At 42.6% G+C, this 13,068-nt stretch overlaps 1 protein-coding gene across 3 annotated transcripts in view; it reads right to left on the bottom strand.

Moving 5' to 3' along the window:
* The window catches only part of LOC138259157 (probable thiopurine S-methyltransferase), a 76,511-nt gene extending 67,271 nt beyond the window's left edge, over nt 1-9,240 (bottom strand). For 2 of the 3 annotated variants that reach the window (XM_069206692.1, XM_069206708.1), the window contains exons 1-2: nt 8,905-9,130; nt 4,134-4,226 (exon numbers count right to left, since the gene is read on the bottom strand). In XM_069206692.1, coding sequence (XP_069062793.1) covers nt 4,134-4,226; nt 8,905-9,035 — 224 coding nt within the window. In that variant the 5' untranslated portion in view covers nt 9,036-9,130. The other variant, XM_069206700.1, reaches the window with a different exon arrangement.
* Between the last annotated feature and the right edge of the window lie 3,828 nt (nt 9,241-13,068).

The following is a 13,068-nucleotide window of genomic DNA, read 5'->3' as shown; positions in this document are numbered from 1 at the left end:
ATGCAAGGAAGTCGCTCTGTTCTTAAACAGAGAGCTGTGCTCGTAATCAGGGCTGTCTATTCAGGATATTGTGGGTGGGATGAGGGTATCAGATACTTCAGCCTTTGCCTATGAGGTACAAGGGACAGCCATATATGTATCTGTGTGTGTGATGTCCAGAGGCTGGGCGCAAAAGCAGCTGTGCTTCCTATAAACAGGAGACTGGAAGGCAAGGAGAGCTGTACCTATGATGTGTTGGGAACAGCTTTAGGCATATTTGGGGAAAGTGCCAAGGGAAAGGCAGATTGGAACTGGGTTTGCGAAGTGCAGAGACGCACACCATTTGGAGGTGAGGCATGGTGTAGCAGACAGCTGTAATGTGAGGTGCAAGGAGCAGGCAGACATACCTATCTACATGTGTGGTGGGTGCTGAAAACAGGTAGACACAACAACTGAGCACTTGAGGTTCAGTTACAGAGGAAAGAGAGGGAGCTTTATGAGGTGCAGAGACAGGCAGACATGACACTGTGAGGTGCAGGGAACAAACTGACATTGCGTACGTCTGGTGCTGAGAGGGACACATATGATGCTGCATGTGAGGCAGGCACACGTGCTGGGTCATGGAGGTACAAGTAGACATGAAGCTGAGCATATGGCGTGCATAGAAAAAGCTCTGACAATAGTGAGGTGCAGGCACATAGGCTGTGAATGTGTGGTGCAAGGAGGAGCAGGTACACATGATGCTGCATGTGAGGTACAGGTATCAGGCATACTGAGGCTGTGCATGTGAGGTACAAGGACACGGTGACATGACAATGTGCATGTTAGGTGCAGGGAACAAACCAAACAGACATGACATTGTGCATCTAAGATACAGAGAACAAACCCATGACACTGTATGTGAGGTCCATGAAGCGGACACGCACAAGTCTGTGCATGTGTGCTGAAGGGAGCAGGCATATGATGCCATACGTGAGATGCAGGGAGCAGGCACACATGAGGTTGTGCATGTGAGGTACATAGACAAAGTTGTTGTTTTTTTAAATCTGTTATTTAGTAAGTTCTACGCTCTAAGTTATCATATTTAATAGCACGTCCACCTCAATGTGAAAGTAATAAGTAAGCACCTTCTTTCCCTTTGAGGGACTCAGAAAAACACAGAACAAAACTTGCCTGGATGGAGCAGTTATAATTGTAAGCAGAATCGGAAAATGCTCCAAGACTTGGTCGCAGTGCCAGAAGTTCCACTTTTCTTTTTTATTTGATTAACACGAGGATATAAACAAATAATTCCGGCCCAAATTATAATGGTGTTTGCTTTTTAAAGTGTGTTTATGTGTATTTGATGAAGTGGTGATCATATTTGCGTTCGCCCTGTGCTGCATCTTGTTCCCACAGTAGAGGAGAAGCCTGTGACCGTCGTTCCGTTGTATACATTGTATTTTTACCGGCTCTGCCTTGCAATGAATACATTTGTTACCACAACAGTGAGTTTTGTATCCTTCATGCTTCCACATCCTCCATTGCTGCTTTTTAACTAACTTTATCAAGCGTTGAGTTTTACTTGTGCTTGTTTACCACACGGCAGGAGTGCTTTGAAACAAGGGTGATAAATGTTTCTAAAGTCTACAAACTGAAGAACTAATCTGGGGTGTTCCCGTTGAAATGTCCCCTCCAGGTTCCTCTCTAGACACAGTTTTTGTCTATTGATGCCCCTCACAACAGGGTAGTTTTCACCCTGCAGCACCCACAACAAAGGCACAAGGGTGTCAGTGTTTCACCGGCTGTCATCAGTCCGCCTGAAAGCGTTATCGAGGAAGAAACAATGGCTGGGCCACCCCTCGGGATTCCCTTTAACTTGTCTGACAGAACCTGCAGTTCTCCCCTCGCCCCTGCCACCTACCAAAGGGAAATGCTTCCGGAAGACTGATCAGCAGCCCCTTGCCAACAAAGTCTTCATTACATTTCCGAGTCTGGGTCTCCACCGTCCAATCACAGGATTTTAGGCAATACACTTGCATTGTCTGTGGAAGCTATACTCGCCCTCCATCCTGTGCCATGTCAAACCAGATGTGGCCCAAATAGATATCACCTCGCTTTACCATGAAATATTGTGAGCCAAACTTCAGAAGACATCAACTCATGTCAAGCAGCATTGCAGCATCTCATGTCAAGATCTGCACCCAGACATTATTTGAAGCTTCTAACCCTTGAGTTGGCTTAAAACGCGTCCCTTTTATTCATAAAAACGGATCTTTTACTGTTACTTAAAATTTTAAATTGACATCTCTCTTTTCTCCTTCCAATGACCCTTTTCTTACTCTCCCATTGCTGTTTAAGTGAAAAAAAAACAGGCAAGTAATAGGGCAGGCCAGAAACCAATATCAAACCTAAGAGTAAATTTGTTTGATTTTCTTCCAAAACCAATTTGTTTTTAAAGGGGATTTTCTGTGGAAAGAAAATCACCATTTCTCTTTAACCAATCCTGCATCACTGAGAATCACCACCAAAAATAAGGATTCCAGATGACCCTTTGTTTGAGGACGTCTGTTTGAGCTTCATGCTCTAGCATTGCTGCAAATCCAGAAATGGCCTATAAAAGCCTCCGTCGCCACTGTCCACAGATTATTTTGTTATTAACAGATGTACAGCACACCATTAACAACTGAACAGGCTTTGGTCCTTATATTATGGCTGTTGTATAAAGTTAAGACAGCACAAATAAGGGAAAAAAAAGATTTCTCATGATGGCCAAAGCATTAGTCTAGCTCAGTACAGTCGGATAGAAGGATACATTGAAAACATCAATGGCAGTGCGGGTTGCACACAATGGTCTTTACTGAAAAGCAAAAAATAAGAACAGAAAAGCAACAGGTGTAGACAGAACAGCAGAGATCTCAAACAAGATCTGGACAATCGAGTGGCAACCACACTGTGATCAAAAAGCCTACGACGGTCAGTTACAATATTCAGCTATGACTACTAACAACTGCTGAATTAGTTCTCCCATTTGATACGTTCTCCTTTTGCTGTATGAGCATTTAATAAACGAAACCATTATTCTTTTAGGATTCATGTTGATGAAATGAATGGTCAATCAGTGTGAATATGAATCACCAATATGAGGTTTGTGGTGACATTCTGATATACATCAGGAACTTGGCACCATCTTCTCAAGTTTGTAGTTTGATGCAGGAGTTTGAACATAGTTCGGTCTTCATATAAATAAAGCATACAGAGCCACCAATAATGGCTCAACAAATTGTAATTGTTTCTCATGCTTACAACTGTTACACTAGTAATTTGTGGATAAAGCTCTTTTATGCTTCCATATGAAAATGGGCTAACATCCTGCCATGTTGTTTATGGAGCAGAATATATTTTTGCTTTAGTTTTGCAATTCCCTGTGGTTGAAGACTTTATGGCTTTCTATATGACTTCCAGTTGAATGGTTACACATCCTGTTGCCGGAAGCCTTACATTTAAACAGCTGGAAATTTAAGGGCAATGATGCCTCCCAAGAATGAAATTTAGATCTCCAAAACTGGGATACCATCTACATAATGGGAATGCTGACAAACAGCCAGGTAAATTGTCACTGTTGCTTTGCTTCAACAGTGGCAACCAGGATCACAAGTATCTATATCACTAACTGTTTACCACTCACACTTAGTGCAAAGGATGAAGCGACAATGTCTTCAGAATGCTTAGAACACACAAATTAACTTGTTGAGACATCCACTACAGTTCTCTTACGTACTCCAAGTCAGTCCTATTGGGAAGTTATCTATAACGGCTGGGAAGCCCAGAAGGGATGTCAATTCACATAGCATTATTTGTAAATTAAGCCTTACACATAGTCAAGTGCAGCTGAGCTAACTGATTCGAGCATAACACTAACTGACTTCAGAACCCCAAATCAACTCGATAGATGATTACTTTGTTCTTCATATTTAACAAGATTTGAAAATTATTGTGGTTCATGGGAGATTTTACACAATATTCCAGTTCATGCTTTTAGAATTAACCTAAATCAAATCTTTATGATAATTCAAGCAGATCAGGGTGCACAAGTTATGTGGTACGTTTTCTGCTGGTATCTATTAAATCTGATTGTAAGCATGGGCATGTGAAAATAGATGATAGTGTATTACCACTTCATGTCAACAGCTTTTCCACACAATGGGAAGAATATCCTGAGTCCAATTCTACTGTTTAGAAGAGCATTCAGGTGTGCACGTAATAATCTGTGGAGGAAAAAAACAGGACTATGAATAAAGTATGCTGATGTCATTTACAAAAATGTGATGCATTACTGTACATACTAGTTACTTTCACGAACATACATTATAAAGTCAGTGACAGCATCACCTCCTTTCAATGAGGTAAAAAATAAAGGTAGTGTGAATGGAGGGCCTCAAAAGTAGAGCGTCTTCCATTTTAACTTCAAAAGGAAATTGTACTGCAGCAAAAACAAATGAACAGAATTGCTCTAGACTTGGATTTAAACTAGAACATTAAACAGGAGGCGTGCATTTGTTGATTTGGCATAAATCAGTTTTGTAGTTTGCAGTGGTGGCTCGCTGGAGGGAAAAGGGGCAGAGTAAGGGGGAATAACGACAAAAATAAAATCTGATAATATTAACAGAAATGTACCTTTTGTGCCGCGCCGCTCCGATCCTCAACTGCAGAAACAGGCTCCCAGCCTGCTCTGCGTCCAATCCTAATGCTGCTTTCATGTTGCTTCGCTCCAAGGCAGAGTGGAAGTCTCTGTCTGCCTGTGTTTGGCCGGCCCAAGACAGTCGGGCAAACATACATGTGCACTCTGTCCCTGTCATTACCCGCGGCCCGCCCCTTTTACAAGAAAACAATAATAAACATAGTTTATTATTGTTTTCTTGTAAAACTGTTGCAGCTGTTGCTGCTGGTAGGGGTGCCGCTCCTGTGCCATAGCAGAGACTACATAGTAGTTTGTGAGAAATTACTGCTACAGAAGGGGTCAGGCACAACTCAAATTGATACGTTTGGTGAGATATCTTGTTAATTTACCGATATTCCCTAAATCTGGGAATCCACTAAGGGTACACAAATCCATTTAAGAAAAATAAGGGCACAACATTGGATGGGGGAGCTTTTGCTCCATAGTCCTATGTTGATTCATGTATATGCAACCATATTTGTAAATCTGTACACTCTGATTGGATAGCTGTCATATAAACATTTCTGTAGCGGGCACCTTTACCCAAAGCTGTTGGGAAAAATAAAAAATTCAATGGTGGAAAAAAACAGGGCACAAGGGGAAGGGTGAGCATACCCTCAGTCCCACTTCTAGACAGCTGGGGTCCCTCTACTAAAATAATTTTTCAAATGTAAATTTGCTTGCAGGATTGGAGGATCGGTGGCTGAATTCAGAAACCCCAGACCCTTTGTGGACCCACGTAGCCTCCTCAGCGTCTCAGTATCTGTAAATCCAGTTTTTTTTATAACAAACATTATTTTTGAGAACTCTGCCAAGTGGAGGAGTTGTTTCCAATGCCTTCCAGCCAAAGAAAGCTGTACTCCACCTTCTGCCCTGCACAGCAGTAGCAGGCTGCCCATAGAGGATACACATCAAGCTCTGTGGTAAAATCTCCCTGAGCAAGGTTGTCAGCCATGCACAGGTGGGACTGTCTGCATGCTAATGATAGGGCGCGGCACAAGCCTGCTACCAACCCCTACAGCATACAAACAAAGGATGTACACATTAGGGGCCAGATGTAGCAAAGTCCGATTCGCAAAATCGGATGCAGTACGGTGTCTCAGACACCGACTGCGAGTCGCTATGGGGTCGCAAAGACCCACCTCATAAATATTAATGAGGTGGGTCGCATTTTGCGACCCCATAGCGAGTCCCTGCACTCACAGGGATGGTGGCCTGCTGAAGTCAGCAGACCTCCATGTCTGTGACTGCTTTTTAAATAAAGCAGTATTTTTTTATTTATTTTGCAGCCCGTTTTCCTTAAAGGAAAACGAGTTGCAAAATAAAAAAAATAACGAAACATTTTGGTTTCGGTTTTTCAGAGCAGGCAGTGGTCCATTGGACCACTGCCTGCTCTAAAAAACCCTTATTGGCAACATTCACAAAGGGGAAGGGGTCCCATGGGGACCCCTTCCCTTTTGAGTATGGGTTACCACCAGTGTGACATTCGCGGTCACAAAGCAATTTAGCATAGCGATGCGAGTCGCAAATAGGAAGGGAACACCCCTTCCTATTTGCGAGTCTCATTCACAATTTGCGAGTCGGTACTGACTCGCAAATTGTGAATGTGCATCGCAAAAGGCTTTTTGCATGGCGCAAACTGCGATTTTCGCAGTTTGCACCATGCAAAAAGCTTTCTACATCTGGCCCTAGAGGTGTTGGCCAACTCCAGAAAGTGAGACATAGGCCACAGGCCAGGGTCTGTCCTTGCTGATGAAGCACACGGCTAAAGGCCCAATGCAACAGTAGTTGACCATCAACAAGGGGGGGTTGCTTTTAAAGAAGTTGTATCTAGCCACTAAGAAAAACAGAAATTCACTGAAAAAACCCACAAAGTGAGTTTATGGCTGTGAAAGAAAAAAAATGAAAAACACCTAAAAATTGTACAGTTTTAGTTAGCTTACAAAGCTAAAAAGGTAAAATAAAATGATAATAACGTACACTACGTTTTATTTTTCCTGGGAGCAAGGTGCAGGGCAGGGCTGGGCTGGGCTGGGAAGGAAGGGGCCGGAGGAGGGCTATGCACTGCAATGCACCAAGATGTGTGCATGACTGTTTGGCCAGCCGTGTTGGGCCGGCAAACAGACATGCGCACTTTGCATGTTCTTTACCCGGCTGTATTGCTCAGCAGAGTGGAGAAAATGCACAGGATCCCACTCTCAATCTGAGCGGCGAAGCAGGCCGCTCACACCAATCACAGCTCTGCTGTAATGCGGAACAGGAAGAGGACGGATGGGAGAAGAACAAGCCTCCCCACAAAGGAGCTTTTATATTTTCTTTATTTTTCTAACCCCTCTGTCCCGTCGAGCCCTGTCCCGCCACCCCCGTTCAATGGCAGACATTTTTTTTGCAAAAAATGCAGCAGTACAAAAGCCCACAGCGACTCAGAAATATGGAAAATATTTCACTGGTCTCTCTAAAATATGTGTTTCATTACCAAAATGACAGCTCCCAAACAACTCGTCAGTGCTTAATTATGCAGCAAATTATGTAACACAGGTCATCTAAATTATGTAGCAAGAATAGGCACATTGTGGTGCACTTTCGCAGGCAGGATTATTTTGATGAATCTGTGCTAGAAACAGATTTTGCTGCATTCTTAATACTGTGTGGAATACTATGTGGCAAGAGCGATAAATCAATAATTATGAGGTAAATGTCATAGGTGTTCAATTGTGATGGGCAATGCACTCATTGTTGTGTTCTGACAATGATCCCTTTTCATAGGTTAAATGTGCACTAGGGTATTGCCTTGTGATCTTGGGCGTAAATGCAAATGAACTGGAAGCGCTGTTTCCTTCATGGGGACAGTGTCCCCTTAGTGCACTACTATTTCATCTCAAACTGAGGTTCATGTTAACCTTGTTGTAAAGATGGTATTTTTAGTGTGAGAAAAACAGTTCACCACTGATGGTAAATTAGTTACATTTATTCTTCAACAAAGCCGCATTTATCTTCATGCATTAAGCCTCATCATTGTCAAATGGTGTACATTCAATACATAAATAGATTCTCTAAGTGCGCAATGAAAACCAAAAAAAGTAGTTCCCTAAAAGTGAGCAGTGGAAATGCACGAGTCAGACAATCATAAGTTTAATAAAGAGGCTATGCTCCAGAAAAAAAGGACAAACACTGGAAAATTAAGGCAAGCCACTGAATAGTTAGCAAGCAAATAGGAGTTACAATAAAGCCAACCAATTGTAAGCAAGGAATCATGGAGGAAGCCCACTGTAAGTGCACAATAGGTCTTTTGTAACCAGACAGTATGTGTTGTCTGGTAGGAGAGACCCAAAAAGGCCTTTCAAATGTCCACGCCCAACACTAAATGGCTGGAGTATGCAGAGAATGTGTATCAATGACCACACAATGCTATGAACACACCTTTCCCCAAGATAGACTAAGAGACTGCACAATAAAGAGGGCAATTACAAAACAAGGAAAAACAGTTCAACAGAGTGCGGTCACAATACATGGCAAGGAGAGAAGGTTACTTGGGACAGTCTCATTGACATTACAATACAGAGTGCGTTTTATAACTTTAGAAAATGCTCACATTACAAAGCACACAGTCCTTCCCTCTAAACTGGGGCTCCTATATAATGAAAGTTTCTGCAATATCATCAACCAACGATCTTATGATGGCAAGCCACTGTGATGTTGCCATCATGATAGTCACTTCTTTTAGAACCTGAAAACAATCTTAAAATAAAGTCTCGCTTCTTCTGCCTACAGAATGTTGGAAAATATATAGGTGTCGGCAATGAGCTTAACGATGGTATGTAAAGCTTAGTGCTCTTCCTATATTTAATACAACTGCAATGAAGTAGATTCTCCACTTATAAAAAAAACAAAAAAATTCTGAAGAAAACCGTTACAGATAACTTGGAAGTAATTAAGCTATGAAGGATGGACTGCGCAGATAAAATAAACACAGTTTTCTCACTTCCACATTCTTTCCTTTTCAGTCGGGCACAAACTGAATGAAATCTCTGAGAAGTGTGGTCGTGCGGCGCACCTACCTACAGTCTAAACCTAAACCGATGAACCACTGCCGGATCATTAAACAGCCACAAAAACGGCCAAGATATTCACCCAACAGGCAGCCCACAAACCTAGGAGTAGGAGTGCCGATAAGGTAGCCTGGGCAACACATCGAAGTTCCTAACGAACATTTAACAGGAACTTACCTGTGTACCTGATCCTTGTGAAATGAGGTATTTTTTTGCTCCCATTTCTTCTTCCATTCCTCCTCGTCGACAACTTTACTTTGCTGCCTCGGAGCAGTTTCGTCTCCCGGTGGAGTTTCCGGAATCTCCATTGTGCCTTAAAGAAAAAAAGAATATTTTTAGAACGCAAAAATTATTTTGCTTTTTCTGTCCTACACTGGCGCGTGACACAATTGCTCTGCGGTCAGGGCACACCTGAAATTTGGTAGTTCACTTCAGAGCCGTGTCATGAGTGACTGAATATTTTATTTACAGAAGAACTGCTGACTACGCAGCCCTGCAGCAATTAGGAGAGAGAGAGAGAACTAGTTTTGCCTGTGAAAGGGAAGTTCAGACTAAATGCACTTTTCTGCTGAGAATGCCAACGAAGATGTCTGTTGTGATGATGAACAATCACCACCTACCAACAAAACAGCCGAGACACACACAAGGACAACAATGGCGCATGATGTGTGTTGGTCTAAATCTGCCATGGTGGATTGGAACAGGGCAAACCCAGTATTAATTCCTGTAATTATTAACGGATGTAGACAATCTACCATTTCTGCCACCATCTTGTAAAGTATGCTGGGGGTCCACAAAGGGCAACTAGAGATCATTAATACTGAATAATAAAAACATATGGACAGTTACAGTTAGAATGTGTTATTTACTATGTAAATGATACGCAAAGGATAGTGTCATGAAGTGCTAGGACAAATTGAAGAGCACATTTGTATGGTACCTTGACACCGATATCTGCCCATTTAACTGCTCAAATGAACATTAACTAGCGGATCATATGGGAGAAGGCGTGGGTCCACTGGAAATATCTTTCAGGAGATCTGTTGTTACTCTGAAATTATATTGTTGATTTCTACCCAGATGGATTTTGGATTCTTCAGTGCAAAGCCAAGTGCTACCCAGGAAGAGGTAGTCTATAGCCACAAAAGCAGAATCTTTGTGTTCTTTGATCAGAGTCATTAACAGACTTTTTTACCAACAAGTAGCATTACAAATTTGCAGTAAGGAGAGAGGAGCAGCGTAGGACGTGAGGGAGATCCTGCCGGATCCCAGATCTGGAAGCTAATATTGTGAGAGAACCGGGCTGGCCACAATGAAACACGCTGAATTTGTCCCAGTGCAATATGGGTCACATTAGCAGCATCATCATTTTGTCTGCTTTCCACTTCGAGCAGCAACCTGCAGATGGTGAGAGGGCTTTGTTATGTTTTTCCAGCTGGGCTCTTAACAAAGGCAGATAAAAAGTGTCATTCGTCCTTCTTTTGTTCAAGTATAATCCTGGATGTAGTTCTGGGTATATTTGGAGCCTAATACAGAGATGCTAATGTAATAGAGAGAAACAAAGCCACATAGCTTGTTATCGCTTCACAACTGCATAAAATAAACTATGATTTGGAGGCAGGTTGTTGCACTCTAAAGTAACTATAACTCACACCCTTGCTATGCACAGTTTTCTTATCAATAATTTTATTGCAAATGTTGCATTGGTAATATCAAAGATGCCATACAAGATCACATCAATGATATAATATGTGGAGTAATAAGCTGTGCATGGCAAAGACGCAAGTTATAGTTGCCTTGAGGCGCAAGTTATAGTTACTTGAAAGAACTATAACTATAACCACTGAATGTCTCTGGTTTTGTACAAGTAAATTCAGAACCTAACTATAACATCCCTGTTACCTTTGTTTTTTCAGTGAATTTCAGTTTTTCTAATGTAACATAATTTTAATTACTATGCATTATTCTAACCCCGCTACGCACAGGCTTTGACCGCACGAAGCAGGGGCTGGTCACAAGGCCTGGCCTGCAGCCAGGCTGTGCAGCCAAGCACTTGTAACCACCCAAAAACGCACTGCCAGGCCAGGCTTTGCGGCCAAGCACTTGTAACCACCTAACCCTGCGCCACGCACGGCCTTTGGCCATAGACAGTGCAGATTGGCCACAGGGCCTGTCTCTGTCAATGGATCTGTGAGTGGGTGCATACGTGTCTGAGTGCATATGAAAGTGGGTGTGTGTGTCTATGAGACGGTCTGCGTGGGTGCATGAGTGTCTGAGTGGGTATATGAGTGGGCGCCTGAGTCTCTGAGTGCATATATGAGTGAATGAATTAGTGTATGAATGAGTCTGTGTTTTTTCTTTCAATTGTTTTCCTATTTGCAAATATTTTGCGCATAATTAGCAAAAATTCACAAATTTTCTTAAATACCAGGCATGGTGATGAAAAATTATTTTAAATCTATAAGTTGCCCCTAAAACGCACCTATATCATACCCCTGGGGTCAGGGTACCTTCACCGTGACCCATGATGCACCTTTCAGTTTGGATTTTCACCCCCGGGGCCTGTGTCCCATGAAATAAAATGGCAGCTGCAACTTTCTAGTCAGGTTGCAGTCAGCCAATCCATTGCTTCTTTTTGCATGCGTATTCATGAAAATTCATGAAATATTCGTAAAGTCATCAAGGCCAGAGATATACACATTTATTATCCCTTTCATATCTCAAAAACTACTGAACAGATTTACACCAACTAAGCGAAAGCTTAATCTGCTTACAAAAAGCTAGCTTTCTGTCAAATTTGGTGTAATTCTGTCCAGCTGTTCAGGCTGTAGAAGTGTCTAAAAGCCCTATTGGAATTAACACGGGAAACACAACACCTCCCTTTTTATCAGCCCCCGCTTTACAGATCACCCTGTACATTTTTGTGCACAACCAGAACACTTTTTTTGGAAAGTTTTGTGAAGGTTAGTCAAACGGTGCGAAAGATATAGGCAAGTCAAAAAATGCTTTTTCTATAGAAACACAATTCTAACTATAACTACCTAGTGGCAACTGCCACTAGGTAATATGTATATACATATATACATATACATACATATCAGTAGTAGGAAGGGATACCTTTAATCACCATATTAAAAGTGACAGTTATCCCGCCCCGGAAGTGATGCCATTTCCGGTGGCTGGGACTTCCGGTGTCCCTGAGAGCCCTCCCCGGAAGTGCCATGTGTGTAGGGTGTGTCACGTGGTCTGTGACCTCATGGTGTTGTAGAGTAGCGCCCACCCTTTTTGAAATGCTGCATATAAGGAGCTGGTTAGAGCCGTCTGCCAAGCCGTGAACCAATGCTGAAACAGCTTGTCAAGGCACCATGAAGAGATACAATCCGATCGCCAGAAAAGCCGCCTCCTCAGGGTCCCTGAACACTATTGGTAGATATTACCGGACCCTAACACCTCTTACGATGGATGAGAATGCACAACAGGCTGTCCCTGACAACAGGGATACCGATGTTGCCGGTTTTCAAGAGGAACTTTGCCAGTGGCTTGAAAAGCTCAACCTCAAGGATTTGGCGAACCTGATATCTCCTATTAAGGGGAACAGCAGCGACAGCGATGCCTCGAAAGATGAATTAAGTGTTGCAGTTAACTTCCTTGACATTGAAGATGTTGAAGAGTGTGTAGCACCGCCAAATTCGCCCGTCTTTGAAGACATGGGATTCCAGGAGGACCCCGAGTCAGAGGCTGTACAGCCGTCCATTGTAAACTCCGACGATGTTCCTACCCCGATGGACCTCTGCGACTCACAAGATTTCAGAGGAGCCTCTGAGTGTGGCGAGAATGTTGAGGTTAGTAAAACTCTATAGACATTTTTTTTTTTCATGTATACTCTGGTGTCATACTTTTAACTAATAATTTTTCTTGTGCTTTCTGTTTGAACCATAGAAAACAACTGCAGAAAGAGAGCCCCTAGAAGGGTCCGCGCCAAAGGTTAACGACGTAAATTTTTACTGCTTATGCTGTTTCAGACAGTCTGAAAGTATTACAAGCCGGAACAAAGAGCATCGTAAGAAATGTGTTTGCACCTACACTAGCCACGATTTTGAAAAGGAAACTCCGGGCGTGCCCTATGACGCCATATGGCCAGTTAAAGGTTTTGCAGCGACCGTTGTGAACACGTGTGTTAAACGGGACTATTATGATCTGTGTTACGGGCATAAAATTAATGAACCACAGCAGGCGGCTCACAAGTGTCTATTCGAGTCGCACACTGCAAGAACAATTCGCCACATTTGTAGTCGGCTAGACCCTCACCGGGTCTATAATTAGTTAAGGGTGGTGAACGGG

Source organism: Pleurodeles waltl, chromosome 2_1 (assembly GCF_031143425.1).
Source record: "Pleurodeles waltl isolate 20211129_DDA chromosome 2_1, aPleWal1.hap1.20221129, whole genome shotgun sequence".
NCBI lineage: Eukaryota > Metazoa > Chordata > Amphibia > Caudata > Salamandridae > Pleurodeles > Pleurodeles waltl.
This window is presented reverse-complemented; position numbering and strand designations above follow the sequence as displayed.